Here is an 18,560-nt window from a genome sequence, read left to right as displayed (position 1 = left end):
TTATCTTTAACAGACACCAAATTATTCCATTAAATTGCCACAAAAATTTTGAAAGAGTTACCTTCCATTTTTCATGTATCTCTTTGCCATCTAGCCCCTGTCTGAGTGGGCCTGGGCCACATCTTGCTTCAGGGCAGAGCCTCCTCAGTGAGCCTGGGGAGGACAAGGGGGAACTGGTAGTCAACCCTTAAGCAATTTTGCTAACATTTCTTCCAAAGGTGTGATGAGAAGTAAAAGCAAGTGTTTGTAAGAAGTTGGCAAAATGAAATGACTTGTGGAGTTGACCCTAGCAGTAGAGAGCAATAATTCACTGTTCTTTGGATACCAACACCTTGGATTTTCAAGTTCTTCAGATATAAGACAATTGTGGAGAGTAGAGGGAGGACAGAGCCATGGTCACAGAAGTGCTAAGCTGGGAGAGTAGGTGGGGTCCATCACTACCTCCCTTCCACATCCTTCAATTTCCCTTTTCCACTAAGCAAGTTCGAGCTGGCCACTATTCCTCAGGGTCCTACCTGGGGAGAGCGTGGTGTGGCCGCTGTCGATGCCCGTTTTCACAGATTGCTATGGTGTTGCCCAGAAGGTTTAACGCCTGCCAACTTGGAAGGATTTCCGGCACGCTGGGTCCAGAATAGTCTTCTCACTTAGTGTTTAGTGGTGCCTAAAGCGAAACAACTCCTTGTGGGGTGTTTTCCAGATGCATTTTTACCCGGAACCTCACCCTGGAAGAGAGCTTTCCTGGGGTCTCTGGTGGGACTGCCATTCCTCCTGGCTTTTCTCTCGACGCTGGCGCTGTACTTCTTTCAGAAGCAACGTAGGTCCCAAGGTACGGGGCAGGGTGGGGCCTCCCGCCAGGCTCAGGCTCTGCTGGAAGGAAGGTGGAGGAGGAGGCCCGCTGAGAGGGCACCGAAGAGGTGCGGTCTTGCGAAAACGCGGGGCTGGGGTGGGCCTTGGAAACAGCAGGCGAGTGTGTACCGTCACGTGCACTCCCCTTCTTTCCTCTTTTCAGAAAAGTTGAAGGAGCAGGCTGAGAAGGACAAAGGTAAGCACGGAAAGAGGCGCGCTCTTTGCCCGCACCCTTAACTAGCTGAAGGTGGTGGGGACAGGGGGAATTTGCTGGTTCAGGAAGGCGAGTACTTAAGACCCGGGGCGCTTGGAAGTGAGACAGAAACGCGGTGGCGGAGGTTTGCTTTGCCACTTCCCCTGCCACGGAGCCCGCTCCTCCCTCGCGTGTAGCCCATCTTGGTTCCTCAGAACGCACTGGGGCCGAGTCTGTGCACTTTAGAGAAGTGAAGCCTCAGTGTACATCAATTGAGATTTTCCTCTTTTCTTCGTTTTTTCTCTAGGGAGACTCACAGAAGAGCTGGGTAAGTTCTGGGTACCACGCCCACAGTGAGGCTACCGACTAGTGGGGTAACCCGATGCGTGCGGGGTGGAAGGTGTTCAGTAGTTTAGGCTCCCTGTGGAGAGTGATGGACCGCAACAATCTAATTCTAAACCCATCCTTCTGCTCCGCCCACCTCTCCACCCCCAAATAACTCGCGTGCAGCAGTGAAGTATGTCTGACTTCAGACCCGCCCCCAGACAAACCCTGCCAGCCCCTCTCCTGTAAATTATAGGATTCGGTTACAATTCCACCATTAAACGTTCATCTTCCTAGGATATCTTTCTCTTTTTAATGCAAATGATACTGAGAAAGGAGGCACGTTTAATTTGCAGGGAAGTGTGGGTAATTTATCAGATTCACTTTTCTCCCCAAGGAACTCAGCACCATGGGCTGTGTGCCTGAACAGAGGAGGGTAGAGTGAATCCAAAGGAAGAGGGAGATGGAGGAGAAAGCCACAATAGGTGTGGGGATTGGGTGGGTGGGTGGGGGGAAGACCTCAGGAACCACCTTGCATGCTGCAATAAAACTCCAGGCAAAATTATGAGGTTCCAGAATCTTGTGTTGTAGTCCACCTAGTCCTGTGGAAGGGCAACTATAGTAAGTAATTAACACGCTGGTCTAAATTAGTGTATAGTGTTGCCTTTCCTAGGAGGATTTACTTTTTAATTTTTTAATTTTACATTTATTTATTTTTGAGAGACAGAGAGCACGAGCAAGGGAGGGGCAGAGAGAGAAGGAGACACAGAATCTGAAGCAGGCTCCAGGCTCTGAGCAAGAGTTCAGCACAGAGCCCGATGTGGGGCTTGAACCCATAAACTGGGTGATAATGAGTTGAGCTGAAGTCAGATGCTCAACTGACTGAGCTACCCAGGCGCCCCTAGGAGGATTTACTTTTTTAAAAAGTTTTTAATTCCAGTTAGTTAACATAGTGTTATATTCATTCAGGTGTACAATATAGTGATTCAACACATCCATGCATCACCCAATGCTCATACGGACAAGTGCACTCCTTAATCCCCATCACCTATTTAACCCACCCCCACCGACCTCCCCTCTGTTTGTTCCAGTCTATTTCTTGATTTGTCTTTATCTCTTTCTCTCTTACATTTACCTTTTGCTTGTTTGTTTTGTTTCTTAAATTCCACATATGAGTGAAATAACACAGTATTTCTCTTTCTCTGTCTTATTTTGCTTGGCATCATACTCTGCAGCTTCATCCATGTCTTGCAAATGGCAAGATTTCATTCTTTTTATGGCTAAATAATATTACATTACACACACACACACACACACACACACACACACACACACCACTTCTTCTTTATCCATTCATCAATTGATGGACATTTGGGCTGCTTCCATGGCTATAGTAAATAATGCTGCAATAATGAGCATTGTATTCTTTGTATTCATTGTATTCATTGTATTCTTTGGATAACTACCTAGCAGTGCAATTGCTGGATCATAATTGGTCTATACTATTAACTTTCTGATAAATTTCCATACTGTTTTCCAGAGTGGCTGCACCAGTTTGCATTCCCATCAACAGTGCAAGAGGGTTCCGCTTTCTCCATATCCTTGCCAACACCTGTTGTTTCCTAAGTTGTTGATTTTAGCCATTCTGATAGGTGTGATAGCTCATTGTGGTTTTGATTTGTATTTCCCTGATGATGAGTGATATTGAGAATATTTTCATGTGTCTTTTGGCCATGTCTTGGTCTTCTTTGGAAAAAATGTCTATTCATGTTTATTTGGTTTTGGGTTGTTGAGTTTTATAAGTTCTTTATAGATTTTGGATACTAATTTGCAAGGAAGTGTGAGTAATTTATCAGATTCACGAAACAATCAGTTTTGTTGATTGTTTCCTTCATTGTGAAGATGTTTTTTATTTTGCTGAAGTCCCAATAGTTTATTTTTGCTTTTGTTTTCCTTGCCTTGGGAGATGTATCTAGAAAGAAATTGCCGTGGCCAATGTCAAAAATGTTACTACCTGTGTTCTCCTAGGAATTTAATAGTTTCCTGTCTCACAGTTAAGTGTTTCAATCATTTTGAATTTACTTTTGTGTATCGTGTAAGAAAGTGGTCCATTTCATTCTTTTGCATGTTGCTGTCTGGTTTTCCCAACACCATTTGTTGAAGACACTGTTTTTTTCCCATTGGATATTCTTTCCTGCTTTGTTGAAGATTAACTGACCATATAGTTGTAGGTTCATTTATGAGTTTTCTGTTCTGTTCTATTGATCTATGTGTGTCTATTTTTGTGCCAATACCATACTGTTTTGATTACTACAGCTTCGTAATATAACATGAAGTCCAGAATTGTGATTCACCTAGCTTTGCTTTTCCTTTTCAAGATATCTTTGGCTATTCTTCATGGTTTCACACAAAATTTAGTATTGTTTGTACTAGATCTGTGAAAAATGCTGTTGATATTTTGACATGGATTGCATCAAATGTGCAGATTGCTTTGGGTAGTATAGACATTTTAACAATATTTGTTCTTCCAATCCATGAGTATGAAATGTGTATCCATTTCTTTGTGTCATCTTAAATTTCTTTCATCAGTGTTTTATAGTTTTCAGAATACAGTTCTTTTATCTCTTTGGGTAGGTTTATTTCTAAGTATCTTATTAAAAATTTTTTTATGTTTATTTATTTTTGAGAGAGAGAGAGAGAGACAGAGCATGAGCAGAGGAGGGGCAGAGAGAGAGACACACACAGAATCGGAAGCAGGCTCCAGGCTCTGGGCTGTCAGCACAGGGCCCGATGTAGGGCTCGAACCCACAAACTGTGAGGTCATGACCTGAGCCGAAGTCGGACACTCAACTGACTGAGCCACCCAGATGCCCCTCTAAGTATCTTATTGATGTTGGCACAATTATAAATGGAACTGATTCCTTAATTTATTTCTGGTGCTTCATTCTTGGTGTATAGAAGTGCAACAGGTTTCTATGTGTTGATTTGTTACACTGTGACACTTTACTGAATTCTTTTATCAGTTCTAGCAGTTTTTTCGTGGAGTCTTTTGGGTTTTCTATATAGAGTACCATGTCATCTGCAAATGGTAAAGTCTTACTACTTCCTTACCAGTTTAGATTCCTTTTATTTCTTTTTGTTGTCTGATTACTGAGGCTAGGACTTCCAGGATTATGTTAAATAACAGTGCTGAGAGTGGACATCCCTGTCTTGTTCCTGACCGTAGAAGAAAAGTTCTCAATTTTTCCCCATTAAGGATGATATTAGCTGTGGATTTTTCATAGATGGCCTTTATTATGTGGAAGCATGTTATCTCTAAACCTATTTTGTTGAGGGTTTTTGTCATGCGTGGATGTTGTACTTTGTCAAATGCTTTTTATGAATCTATTGAAAGGCTCATATGGTTCTTATCTTTTTTCTTATTGATGTGATGTATCACATTGATTGCTTTGTGAATATGGCGCCCTTGCAGCCCAGGAATAAATCTCACTTGATCATGGTGAATGATTTTTTAAAAGTACTATTGGATTTGGTTTGCTAGGATTTTGTTGAGGATTTTTGCATCTATGTTCATCAGAAATATTGGCCTGTAGTTCTCCGTCTGTCTCTGTCTCTCTCTCTTTTTTTCCGTGGTGTCTTTATCTGGTTTTGGCATCAAGGTAATACTGCCCTCATGGAATGAATTTGGAAGTTTTCTTTTATATTTTTTGGAACAGTTTGAAAAGAATAGGTATTAACTCTTCTTTTTTTTTTTTTACTTTTTTAAAAATATAATTTATTGTCAAGTTAGCTAACATACGGAATATACAGTGTGCTCTTGGCTTCAGAAATAGATTCCCATGATTCATCACCTACATACAACACCCAGTGCTCATCCCAACAAGGGCCTTTCTCAATGCCTATCACTCATTTTACCCTCCACCCTACCCTCTTCCGTCAACCCTCAGTTTATTCTCTATATTTAATAGTCTCTTATGGTTTGGCCCTGTCTCAGTTTGTGGCTATTTTTTTCCTTCCCTTCCCCCATGGTTTTCTGTTAAGTTTCTCAAATTCCACATATGAGTGAAAACATATGATATCTGTCTTTCTCTGACTGACTTATTTCACTTAGCATAATACCCTCCAGTTCCATCCATGTTGTTGCAAAAGTTAAGATTTCATTATTTTTTATTGCCAAGTAGTACTCCATTGTATGTATGTATATGCCATATCTTCATTATCCATTCATCAGTTTATGGACATTTGGGCTCTTTCCATAATTTGACTGTTGTTGATAGCACATGATCAGGTGAGATTCATTACTAGGCTGCAGGGCTGGTTCAATATCTGCAAATCAATCAATGTGATACATCATATTAATAGAAGGATATGAACCATATGATCTTATCAATAGATGCAGAAAAAGCATTTGACAAAATACAGTATCCTTTCTTAATGAAAACCTTCAAGAAAGTTGTGATAGAAGGAACATACCTTAACATCATAAAAGCCATATATGAAAGGCCCACAGCTAATATCATCCTCAATGGGGAAAAACTGAGAGCTTTCCCCCTAAGATCAGGAACATGACAGGGATGTCCACTGTCATAACTTTTGTTTAACATAGTGTTGGAAGTCTTAGACTAAGCAATGAGGCAACAAAATGAAATAAAAAGCATCCAAATTGGCAAAGAAAAAGACAAACTTTCACTCTTCACAGGTTACATGATACTCTACATTTCAGGAAAACCTGAAAGACTGTACCCAAAAACTGCTAGAACTGATACATGAATTCAACAAAGTCTCAAGATGTAAAATCAGTGTACAGAAATCAGTTGCATTTCTGTACACCAATAATGGAGTGACAGAAACAGATATCAAGGGGGGGGGGCACCTGGGTGGCCCAGTCAATTAAGCATTTGACTTCAGTTCAGGTCATGATCTCATGGTTTGTGGGCTCTATCCCCACATCAGGCATGTGCTGATGACTCAGAGTCTGGAGCCTGATTCAGATTCTGTATCTCCCTCTCTCTCTGTCCCTCCCCTGCTTGCTCTCTGTCTCTCTCTTTCTCAAAAATAAATAAACATTAAAAAAAGAAAGAGATATCAAGGAACCAATTCCATTTACAAATGCATCAAGAACCATAAAATACCTAGGAATAAACCTAGCCAAAGATGTAAAAGATCTGTATCCTGGAAACTATAGAAAACTTATGAAAGAAATTGAAGAAGACACAAAGAAAAGGAAAAGCATTACATGCTCATGAACAGGAAAAACAAATATTGTTAAAATGTCCATACTACCCAATGCAATCTACATGTTCAGTGCAATCCCAATCAAAATAGCACCAGAATTCTTCTCAGAGCTAGAACAAGCAATCCTAAAATTTGTATGGAACCACAAAAGACCCTGAATAGCCAAAGTAATGTGGAAAAAGAAAACCAAAGCTGGAAGCATCACAATTCCGGATTTTAGCCTGTACTACAAAGCTGTAATCATCAAGACGGTATGGTATTGGCACAAAAAGAGACACATAGACCAATGGAATGGAATAGAGAACCCAGAATTGGACACACAAAAGTATGGCCAAATCAACCCTTCTTTATATGTTTGGTAGAATTCTCCTGTGAAGCCATCTGGTTCTGGACTTCTATTTGTTGGGATTTTTTTTGATCACTGATTCAATTTCTTTGCTGGTTATTAGTCTGTTCAAATTTTCTATTTCCTTCAGTTTCAGTTTTGGTAGTTTATATATTTCTAGAAATTTATCCATTTCTTCTACGTTGTCCAATTTGTTGTTTGTCCAATTTTTCATTATATTCTCTTATGACTGTATTTCTGTGGTGTTGGTTGTTCTTTCTCTTCTCTCAATTGTGATTTATTTATTTGAGTCCTTTCTATTTTTTTCTTGATAAGTCTGGATAAAGAGCTATAAATTTTACAGATTTTTTTTCAAAGAACCAGCTTCTGGTTTTATTAATCTGTTCTATGGTTTTTGTAGTTTCTATATCACCTAATTATTTTCTAATCTTTATTATTTATTTCCTTCTTTTGGTTTTAGGTTTTGTTTGTTGTTCTTTCTCTAACCTCTTTGGTGCACGGTTAGGCTGTTTGAGCTTTTTCTTGCTTCATGAGGTAGGTCTGTATTGCTCTCAACTTCCCTCTTAGAACCAGTTTTGCAGTATCCAAGAAGTTTTGGCCCATTGTGGTTTCATTTTCATCTGTTTCCATGTACTTTTTAAATTTCTTCTTTGATTTCTGGTTGACCAGAAATTCATTGTTTAGTATCATGCTGTTTAACCTCCATGTATTTGCAGTCTTTCCATATTTTTTTCTTGTGGTTGTTTTCTAGTTTCATAGCATTATGGTCATAAAAGTTGCACGGTATGATTTCAATCTTGAATTTGTTGAGGGTTGTGTTGTGGGCTAATATGTGATCTATTCTGGAGAATATCCTGTGCGGACTTGAAAAGAATGTGTATTACAAAAATAAACTCAAAATGGATGAAAGACCTAAATGCAAGACAGGAAGCCATCAAAATCCTTGAGGAGAAAACAGGCAAAAACCTCTTTGATCTTGGCCGCAGCAACTTCTTACTCAGCACGTCTATGGAGGCAAGGGAAACAAAAGCAAAAATGAACTACTGGGAACTCATCAAAATAAAAAGCTTCTGCACAGCAAAGCATAAATAGCAAAATAGAAATAAAAGGAAAAGTTGCAAACTCATTGTATGAAGCCAGCATTAACTTAATTGCAAAACCAAAGACCCCACTAAAAAGGAGAACTACAGACCAAATTCCCTAATGAACATGGATGCTGAGATGTCAGCACAGAGCCCAACATGGGCCTTGAACCCATGAACCATGAGATCATGACCTGAGCTGAAGTCAGATGCTTAATCGACTCAGCCACCTAGATGCCCCCAGATGGGTCTTCCTTTTTAACCATTCTGTCATCTTATGTCTTTTTGTTTTTGTGTTTGTTTAGGTTCAGTTAGTAAACATATGTTGTAATATTAGTTTCAGCTGAAGAATATAGTGATTCAACAGATTCAACACTTCCATACAACACCTGGTGGTCATCATATTAAGTACATCCCCTATTCCCCATCACCTATTTAACCCCTCCTCCATCCATTTCCCCTTGGTAGCCGTCAGTTTATTCTCTATAATTAACATCTGTTTCTTGGTTTGCCTTTATCTCTCTTATTTTTTTCCCTTTCCTTCTTTGTTATGTTTCTTAAATTCCACACAGGAGTGAAATCATATGGTATACCCTCCACCTCCATCCATGTCATTGCAAATGATTTCACACTTTTTATGCCTGAGTAATATTCCATTTTATATATACCACATCTTCAAAGATTCATTTTTAATATTTCTTGCAGAACTTGTTTAGTGGTCATAAGTCCTTTAGTTTTTGTGTGTCTGGGAGATTCTTTATCTCTCCTTCTATTCAAGAAATTCAACTGTGTCTTCTGAATTTGGAAGTAGTGACTTTATGAAGAAGGGGTCCTGGAGTGTCCTGCAGTACATTGTCCCCTCTTCACCACACCTGGCAGTTCATGAGAATATCCAATATGTGTTGTTTATGTCCTGCTGTTGTGTCTTGAGTCACTTTTCCTTTCAGTGTAGTTGTCTTCTCTAATTAGCTGCCTGTTGTGGGCTGTTGTTGCTCTCTGTGATGTTAGTAGGACCCAGGCAGGTCAACTCTAAGGGGGCATGACTGCTGGGGAACTTGGGAGCCGGGTGACAATGCTAGCAAAGTTTGTGCTGGATCACTAATCCTATGCCAGATGCCCTGAAACACTCCAGGGGCTGGTGGCTATGTTATGGGGTTTCTAGGGGCAAAAGCCTGGGCAAGAGAGTAAGGATGGCTGGGCATGGCTGGTACTTGTGCTCAACAGTGGTTGGGGATGTATGACTGGAGGTGACATGGCTTAACAAAATTTTCCCTGAGCCCAGGATCAAAGCTAGTAAGTTGGTTGGTGTGTGCTAGTCCCCAGGAGAACTTGTGGACATGGCATACTGCTAGTGGGTTTTATAGAAAGTGTGCAGCCCTGTCTCCCATAGGTGGCTCTGTGTTTATGCTGGGGTTTGGGGAAGGAAAATGGCATCTTCCAGCTCTCTCATTTTTGAAGTCCCCTAACATGCTCTGAAATCAGTATGAACAGCTCTGTCTCCTGCTTGTCTCCAGTGTTGTGTAAACTGTGATTTTTATGTTGCCTCTCTGTGTGGGCTGCTGTCTCCTTAAGGGCAGTGACCCAACTATCAGTCACCCTTGGACTTGCCCAGAACTGAGTCAGCTGACTTTTAAAACTCCAGACTCCAAGTCCCACTGGTTTTACAGACTCAAAGAATTCAGTCACTCTGGTTTTTAAAACCAAATATTATGGTTTTAAAATATTTAAAATATTTTAATTTAAAATAAAATATTTTAAAAATTAAAAATAAATAAAATATTTAAAATATGGTTCACTCTTCCATGTGTGAACACCCTGGTGTAAGGGCCCATTTCTCTGCTCTTTCCATGTGTGCAGCTCCTTCTCTCCTACAGACAGCCTCCCTTACCTTTCTGACCTTCCTAACCTTTCAGATGCAGCTTCATCTCTGTGTTTAGTTGTGGAGTTTGTTCTGCTAGTCTTCAGATTGCTGTCCAGTTTATTAACTTGGATGTAGATGATGTCTAGTTGAAAATATGGGATGGGGTGAACTCAGGGTCCTCCACCTCTGCCATCTTCCCAAGCTTCTTGCTAGAATGATTTACTTTTAAAATGAGACATAAGGTGGAGAAGTCAAAGGAATGCATTTGTAGTGGTAAAATATCAAGGTCTTAATATCTGGCCAGGGGAAATAATTGAGTGTGATGTCTTCCCAGTCTTTTAAATAGTGTACCTAGTAAGTGACCCTGAGGCTTACACAGGCTGTGTTCAATGCCTGGACTTATGAAGGACCTCCTCCCTAGGAAAAGTTTCTGATTTCAGGGCAAAAGAGCAGTAGTCCCTCAAACCAGACATGAGCCCTGGAAAGAAGCCCCTTAGTATCAGGACCTGTTTTTCTTTTCCAGCCTTGTGCAGATTTTTGCCTTAAAGCAAAGAATAGGATGAAGCATAAGAATCCCGTAGATTGGTGGTACAGAGACTAAGATGAGATGTGGTGAGCAGTGGTTTAAGACTAAGAAACCTCTTCCCAGTGGCCTAACTACCTTGGGAAGGTAGTTCCCCTTACCCAAAGACTGATGTTTTCTCTGTGTGTTTTGCTTACAGGGAAGCTTCAGAAAGAGCTTGGTAAGTGACCCCTTTTGGGATTATTTCTTCTTGTCTATCTTTTAGCATCTGATTTTCCATGTATGTTCTTTTCATATCCCAACCAACTATGATGCCCAGTATGGAATGCTGATAGCAATGTGGGTGGCGGGAGAAAATGCTGATAGCAATGTGGGTGTCAGGAGAAAGGGGAGAAGGGCAGGGGTGGGTGCAAAATGCAGTGTGTGAGCAGGGAAGCAGCACTGACCTGATGTTCTGATTCCATTTTTCCATGACTGCTTCAGACTGGAGAAGGGCTGAAGGCCAGGCTGGTGAGTGAAATCTGTCTCCCTCGCACTGTCCACTTTACATCTCAACATCCCAGTCACTCACTCTGACTAACCAACCACGCTTCATTCTGGTTTATTCCACAGGCACATGGCATGCATTAATGTATGTCACTTAATAGAAGTTATATTCTAGTTTTGCTCTTTCATATCGTCCTGAGGTGTAAGCATATTGTAAGCCATTGGTGAAAATTATGGTTGCACATCAGAATCATCTAGATCCTGGTACCGACCCTCAAAGACTGTGACTTGTGGGTCTAGAATGGGCATGTTGACCTATATGTAAATATTTTCCCCTATACCTTCTTCCATTCCCTACATAAAGCAGTCTAATGTGTAGCTTTATTTTGTGTGTATTCTTGCAAAAGGCGAATTTCTTCTTTGTGCACAAGCATTTTAGTTTCTGTAAATGATATTTACAGTCTTGTGCTGTTCCTTGCTTTTTTCACTCATCACTGTGTTTTAATACCCGTCCCTGCCACCACATCTGGTCTGTGTCTCCTTGCTGTGGAGTACTCCATTTTAGCCAGCCACCTTCTTGGAACAGACATCCAGCCTGCCTCTAACTCCATACCACCGCACAGATTGCTGACTGAATAGCTTCAAATGTGTTGCCTTCTGGCTTTATGTGGATATTTCTCTGGGATGTGTACCCAGGAAGGGAATTGCTGGTCCATGGGGGAGGGGATATGTCACTAAGTGGGATAGAGGGATCCCCCAAAGGCAGTATCATCATCCTGCCTTGGCAGTGCCTGGAGGTTCCACATGCTACATCCCATATGAGCCAGCTTTCTAAGTTAGCTTGTCAATGGAGATGAGTGATTGCTCATTGTTCTTTCAGTGTGTCCTCCTCTGGACACTAAGAAGTTTGGGCATCTCTTAATATGCTAGATGACTTTCGGGGCTTCCTTTTTTTAATATTGCCAGTTCATGTCCTTTGGCTATTTTTAGTATGAGGTTACTATCTTTCTTTTATTGATTCAAGGAGACATGTGTACATACATACTCATATCACCAACAAAGTTTAAAAAACTCAAGTCATAAGATAAAAATTTGATGAATTAGATTTTATCAAAATTAATGATTTCTTTTCAGTAGGAAACCATGGACATAGCTGATAGCAGGTGACAGATTAAAGAAGGAATTTACAATGTTTAATACCAGTGAGGGATTAATATTCTTATGCAGATATATCTTCATCAAATTTTTACCTTATGTCAGGTGTTTTTGAAATTCTACTGAAGGAAAACTTCCTCACACTTAGGTCACAAAGATACTCTCTTTCGCTTTCTTCTGTTCACTTTATATGTGTTATGTGTATGTCTTTAATCCATCTGAAGGTTGCCATCTACTACATCATCTGTGATTTCCCCATTGATGTGGGTATTGCTCTTAGTTAATATTTGGTTCCCATGTGTAGATAGGACTATATTTTGACCACCTATTACTTCATTGTTTTCACTGCTATGGCTTTTGTACCCAAAAGTACAAGTTATTCTCCTTTTCTGGGAGTGAATGGACATTTTTAAAAGTGAACGGACATTTTTAGGTCCATTTTAAATTTTAGGTTAAATTTACAAAATCCTTTTAAAAAATCCAAAGTGCCTAAGTGGCCCAGTCAAACGTCTGACTTTGGCTCAGGTCATGATGTCCCACATCATGGGAGTTCGAGCCCCACATGAGGCTCTGCACTGACAGTGTTGAGCCTTCTTGGGATTCTCTCTCTCCCTCTCTCTCTGCTCCTCCCCCATTAGCTTGCTCTCTCAAAATAAATAAACTTAAAAAAAAATAAAGTTCTACTAGTTATTCTGATGTAAAAACAGGTTTGAAAGGCCCTGCTATAAATTTATGAATCTCTGAAAACTTCTATTACTTTTGCTATTTTGTGATTTGATTTCTCTGTTGTAAAGCAAAATAAGATAAAACAAAACAGAAATCAACTCAGAATTGTTCATATTAAGAAAGGATGCAAGACAGAATGTCTCAAGGACATGTTAGGACAGGAGCCATGTTCAACCAGGCCCCCTTGGGCTGAGCCTGCTGGTCAGATTGAAACTTCATGTGCAACTTTCAGGGCATCTCAGCCACCTGTATTGGTTCTCTTTGCCTACATCCTTTGTTCTCCTGCCTTTCTCAGCACAAGGTTAGACTGCATACGGATTTGGTATAACCCAGCACTGACACCACCCACCTACCCAATTCTAAATTCCCAGAGAAATGCCATGGTGAACCCAGACCAGTCTGGACTCTACCTGTCACAGTAGGAAGGAGATCATTGGGTTTGTGTCATTTCTCATGCATCTTGAGTCTCCCTCAACGTTCTAGAGTTACTGGCTCAGATCTCTAAACCTGTTTTCCTTTCTGCTTGGTTTCAGAGTGGAGAGCAGCTCAACAATATGCAGGTAACTGAAGTCAAGGGACTGTAACTTGTGATTGGGTTGGCTGGATTTTAAACACAAGGGAGGTGGAGAGATCTGAGATTAGAGGAAGGGTCTGTCCAAGAGCCAAGTATGGAGCCTGCATGCACACACACACATACAGCATAATCCTACCTTTGCACACATACGACATGACACATGACTGCATGTGCACATCTGATTATACTCACACATGCACATTTTTGTGCATGCACATTATACTCATACATGCGCATATCTTCTTTAAAAGCACATCATTTTCTGTGTTTTACCAGATTTGTTTTCATCTGGCAGGAAGGCTGCTAGGGCCTGTTTGTAGGAACCTCTTATCTGAAAGAAGAGATCCTTAAGGTTCTCATCTATCAAATGGGTGTGCTTTGAGGGGTGAGGTGTTGAAGTGCAGGGCACTGGACCAGATGATCTCAGAGGTCCCTTTCCATTTTAAAATCCTAACATTGCTATAAAACTGAGGCTCAGAGTTCACATGATGATCTCAAGGTCACACAGAGTGGTGGCATCCAGGAATTGGACCAGCCAGGAGCCTCTTCACCTTGACCAGGAGTTGGGAGAAGTGAGCCTGCCTCCATCTCCACGAATCTATCTTGTTTTCTATCTCTGCTCTCCGTGGCACCTAGTATGGCATTCAGGAAGCTTCAGGAAAGAAATATGATTCCTCCTGCGGCTTTCAGGTGCTCAGGAGTGACTTGCAAGCTGCTTCAGTAAACAGGGGTGGTTTTAGGGTGGGAATGACCACCAGGAGCACTACGGTTTACTTGTCAGGGAAGGGGACAGGCAGGGCCCAGAACTGTCCTCCACAAACCTTAAACCCGTGCCTCTGCACAGTGCATGTAACCCTTGATCCGGCCTCGGCGCACCGCAGCCTGGAGGTCTCCGGGGATGGCAAGAGCGTGTCCTCTTGCGCAGCAGTGTCCGGCTCTGTGGCGGGGGACCAGCAGCGGTTCTCTGAGCAGACATGCGTGCTGAGCTGTGAGCGCTTCTCAACTGGCCGACACTACTGGGAAGTGTATGTGGGACGGCGCAGCCGCTGGTTCCTGGGTGTGTGTCTGGCTGCAGTTCCCCGCTTGGGGCCAGTGCGCCTAAGCCCGGCCAGCGGTTACTGGGTGATGGGGCTGTGGAACCACTGTGAGTACTTCGTCCTGGACCCACACCGCATCGCGCTCACCCTGCGCGTGCCGCCCCGGCGTGTGGGCATCTTCCTGGACTGGGAGGCAGGAAAACTGTCCTTCTTCAACGTGTCCGACGGCTCCCACATCTTCACCTTTACCGACACCTTCTCAGGCACGCTCTGTGCGTATTTCAGGCCCAGAGCTCACGACGGTGGTGAACACCCGGATCCCCTAACCATCTGTCCATTGCCTATTAGGGGGACACAAGACCTGGAAGAGGATGACCGTGACACCTGGTTACAGCCCTATGAGCCCACAAATCCCACCCTGGGCCTAGAGTGAGGCACTCTTTTGCCTGCGGGTCTGGGTCTTTGGCGGCTTCCTGGATACTTTTTGCTCTCCCCCTTTTACGGAGGAAGCATCACAAAAATGTCAGCAAAGGCTAAAGACTCAGCACAGCAGAAAGGGAACAAAAAGAGGAACCTTTGTTTATATGTGTGTGTATACACATATATACATATAAATACACACACACACACACACACACACACACACACGATTTTCTTTAAGAAAAAAAGGCAATTCCAAAGCTTGTTTGTGTGGATGGTAAGAAAAAGCAAATGAATAATAATAAATTCATGCTGTCATTAGCCACAGTATGCACTGTGGAAGACCAGAAAGAAACTGGAATGGAGGAAAGATGGAGGGAAATCTTACTGGACTGGATAAGAAGAATCTGTTAGCTTGTATATTTTTTATACTTTTTGTGTATGTTTTCTAGTTCTAAAATGTCTAGAAGCAATGACACTTCATAAGCAATGAGTTCACTTAAGGCTTAGATCCCAGTGTTAAATGGCATTTCTCACTGAAATGAACTTGGAGAAATGGCTGATTCCAGGGTTGGAGCAGAGAAAGTACAGGTGAATCTGGAACATTGTGTATTCAAATGTGCTCAGAAACTGATGGGGACATAGGAACTAGGATGAAGAGGCTCCACTAGCCAGTTATGAGACAGCTTGAACATTATAATGAATAATGACAAGAATTGATCAACAAGGAATTGAGCAAATAAGAAAATTCCCTAAGTGTGCCGAGAGGTTTCTCAGTCAGAAAATAAATACAAAAATGCAGAAAAAGGAAAGAAGAAAATGAAAGGTAACTCTATGAACTCACGTTTTTTTTTATATGTACAGATATGTGGAGCACACACACATGTGATAGGTATAGGTAGGTAGGTATGTAGGTAAGTAGATAGATGTGTGTCTGCATGCATATGGTTCCTAGCTCTGTCAGTTTTGACAGCTTAGAAACAATAACATACCTAGAACCCAGAATTTAGCTTTTAGTACTGTTTTCCACAAAAGGAATGAAGGTTCCTTTGAGAAATGGTGGACTCCAGGGCTGAGGCAGGGAAAACACAAAATAGGTGTGATATTATGATTAATAAGTATATATCTGCTCTTCCACCTAGACTCTCACACAGAGCTCTTGAAACCCTTAGAATTTCCTAAATGGTAAGAGCTATTAGGGTGGCTTTTGGTATTCATAACAAGCACCTTTCAACCATACCTTATTTATGTTAATGATATGTCTTTTGGAAAGCCCCCTAAGGATGGGGCTGGTTATCAGAGGAACCAAGTATGTGATTAAAAGGTTAAAACTTAGACCCATCTCCCAACCTCCACCTCCAAACTCAGTGAGGAGAGGCTGGAGATTAAGTGCAATCACCAGTATTGCCAATGACTTAATCAACAGAATATATGTAATGAAACCTACATAAAACTCAAAAGGACCAGGTTCAAAGAGCTTCCAGGTTGGTGAACTCTTGAAGAGGGAGAGAGAGTGGTGCACCCAGAAAGCATGGAAGCCTCACACTTTACCCCATTCCTTGCTTTTTGCATCTCTTCCATTTGGCTGTTCCTGGGTTATAATAAACCAGTAATCTAGTAAATAAACTGTTTTCCTGAGCTCTGTGAGGTGCTCTAGCAAATTACTAAACCTCTGAAGGTTGTGGGAACCTCCAATTTATAGCTGTCAGAAGCACAGGTAACAACCTGGACTTGCAAGGGTGTGTGAAATGAGGGGCAGTCTTATAGGACTGAGTCCTTAACTTTTGGAATATGACACTATCTCTAGGTAAATAGTGTCAGAATTAACAGCTTGGTGTCAAAAAAATATACCAGATGGGTCTAAAAGATCTTGTATTAGGGGGTGCCTGGGTGGCTCAGTCAGTTGAACATCTGACTTCGGCTTAGGTCATGATCTCGTGGTTCTTGAATTCGAGCCCCAAGTCAGGCTCTGTGCTGACAGCTCAGAGCCTGGAGCCTGCTAAGGATTCCGTGTCTCCTTCTCTCTCTCTGTCCTTCCCCTGCTCACTCTCTGTCTCTCTCTCAAAAATAAATAGACATTAAAAATATAAATAAATAAATAAATAAATAAATAAAAGATCTTGTACTAGAAAGTAAAGAAGTACTCAAAGAATGAAGAGGATTTATTGCCAAATTGGGGTGTTGTATGGAAACCAATTTGACAATAAATTTCATATTAAAAAAATAAAGTTTACTGAGAAAGAAAAAAAATCAGCTCAGAATGATCTGCATGCCAAAGGGGCATATTTTGGGGTGGCATATTTGGCTACCCTTCAGCCCAAAAAACAAAATTTTGAACAACACTGAAGGGGATTATAATATGCCACCCCAATATCTGCCACTTTGGAATGAAAATTATTTTGAGCTGAAGGCAATTGAGAATTAACAGATGTAGAAAGAATCTCTCACAGAGCTTCTGTTAAAAAAAAAAAGAATGAAGGGGAGATGTCAATTTGACATAAAAGTCAGCTTAAAGGAACTCTACTAGCCAAATTTGATCACAGTAATTAATGGAACTTACAAATAAGTAAAAATAGGAATCCAAGCATATGTATATCTACACTGATATACATAAATAAATGAATACCCAAATAGGGGAGAAGAGAAAATTCAACTCTACAACAGAAGTTTCAAAGTATTTCCCACAAAATAGTAATTACTTATTAATTTAGAAGCACAATACACTTGCCGATTTTACAGAGGAGGAGACTGGCAGACATCACAATAACAGAGTGACAAGAGTTAACATCACCAGATATGACATAAATTTATACCATGTGTTTCCTGATGCAAAGCAGTGAAGAGAGAACAACAGCATCACTTTTGAGGTATTCCTGCCCCCAAAATTCATAAACCATGAAGAAATAGACAAGCTGGCTGATACTCTTAAAAACTGTCAAGGTCATTAAAAACAAGGCAAGACTAAAGAATTATTTCAGATAGAAGGAAACTAAAGACAGAGGATGGCTAATGCAATAGAGTATTATATAGAGAGAATGATAAATGAATGCAGTGGTATCATATAAGTGCTAAATAACTGGCTTTCTGGGAAGAAGAAACTGTAACACTTGTTCATTTCCATGGTGTAAATACTACTATGGCTGATTTCAAGCCATTGATGCGACATCAGTGATGGATTTGGGAAGAAATGCCCACAACTGGCTCTCAAGCCACCAGCTCCAGCATACCACTGATTTTCTGTGATTCTACATAGAGCATTTGGTCATCTATGTGACTGTTTCTCTAAAAAATCAAATAAGTTCATTTTTGAGTTTATGAAAATGCTTGGCTACCTGTTATTATAAAATTATAGCCTTGTTCAGAAGACATGAATAGACACTTTTCCAAAGAAGACATCCAGATGACTAGCAAGAAGCATGACAAGATGTTCAACATCACTCATCATCAGGGAAATGCAAATCAAAACTGCAGTGAGATATCACCTCACACCTGTCAGAATGGCTAAAATCAATGCAAGAAACAACAGGTGTCAGCGACAATGTGGGAATGCTTTTGCACTGTTGGTCGGAATGCAAACTGGTGCCGCTACTCTGGAAAACAGTATGGAGGGTCCTCAAAAAATTAAAAATAGAACTACCTTATGATCCAGAAATCACACTACTGGGTATTTATCCAAAGATTACAAGAACACTAATTCAAAGGGATACATGCACCCTGATGTTTATAGCAGCGTTATTACAATAAGATATGGA

At 41.0% G+C, this 18,560-nt stretch overlaps 1 protein-coding gene across 1 annotated transcript in view; it reads left to right on the top strand.

Moving 5' to 3' along the window:
• The window catches only part of BTNL9 (butyrophilin like 9), a 29,455-nt gene extending 13,009 nt beyond the window's left edge, over window positions 1–16,446 (top strand). Inside the window, exons 5-11 of the mRNA XM_060636488.2 lie at window positions 698–826; window positions 1,010–1,042; window positions 1,347–1,367; window positions 10,610–10,630; window positions 10,894–10,920; window positions 13,311–13,337; window positions 14,196–16,446. Coding sequence (XP_060492471.2) covers window positions 698–826; window positions 1,010–1,042; window positions 1,347–1,367; window positions 10,610–10,630; window positions 10,894–10,920; window positions 13,311–13,337; window positions 14,196–14,821 — 884 coding nt within the window. The 3' untranslated portion in view covers window positions 14,822–16,446. The remainder of the gene's footprint in view (window positions 1–697; window positions 827–1,009; window positions 1,043–1,346; window positions 1,368–10,609; window positions 10,631–10,893; window positions 10,921–13,310; window positions 13,338–14,195) is intronic.
• Window positions 16,447–18,560: the final 2,114 nt, after the last annotated feature.

The sequence above is a fragment of the Panthera onca genome, chromosome A1 (genome assembly GCF_046562875.1).
Source record: "Panthera onca isolate mPanOnc1 chromosome A1, mPanOnc1 haplotype 2, whole genome shotgun sequence".
NCBI classification, from domain to species: Eukaryota; Metazoa; Chordata; class Mammalia; order Carnivora; family Felidae; genus Panthera; species Panthera onca.
The sequence above is the reverse complement of the archived record's forward strand: the minus strand, read 5'-3'. Positions and strand labels throughout refer to the sequence as shown.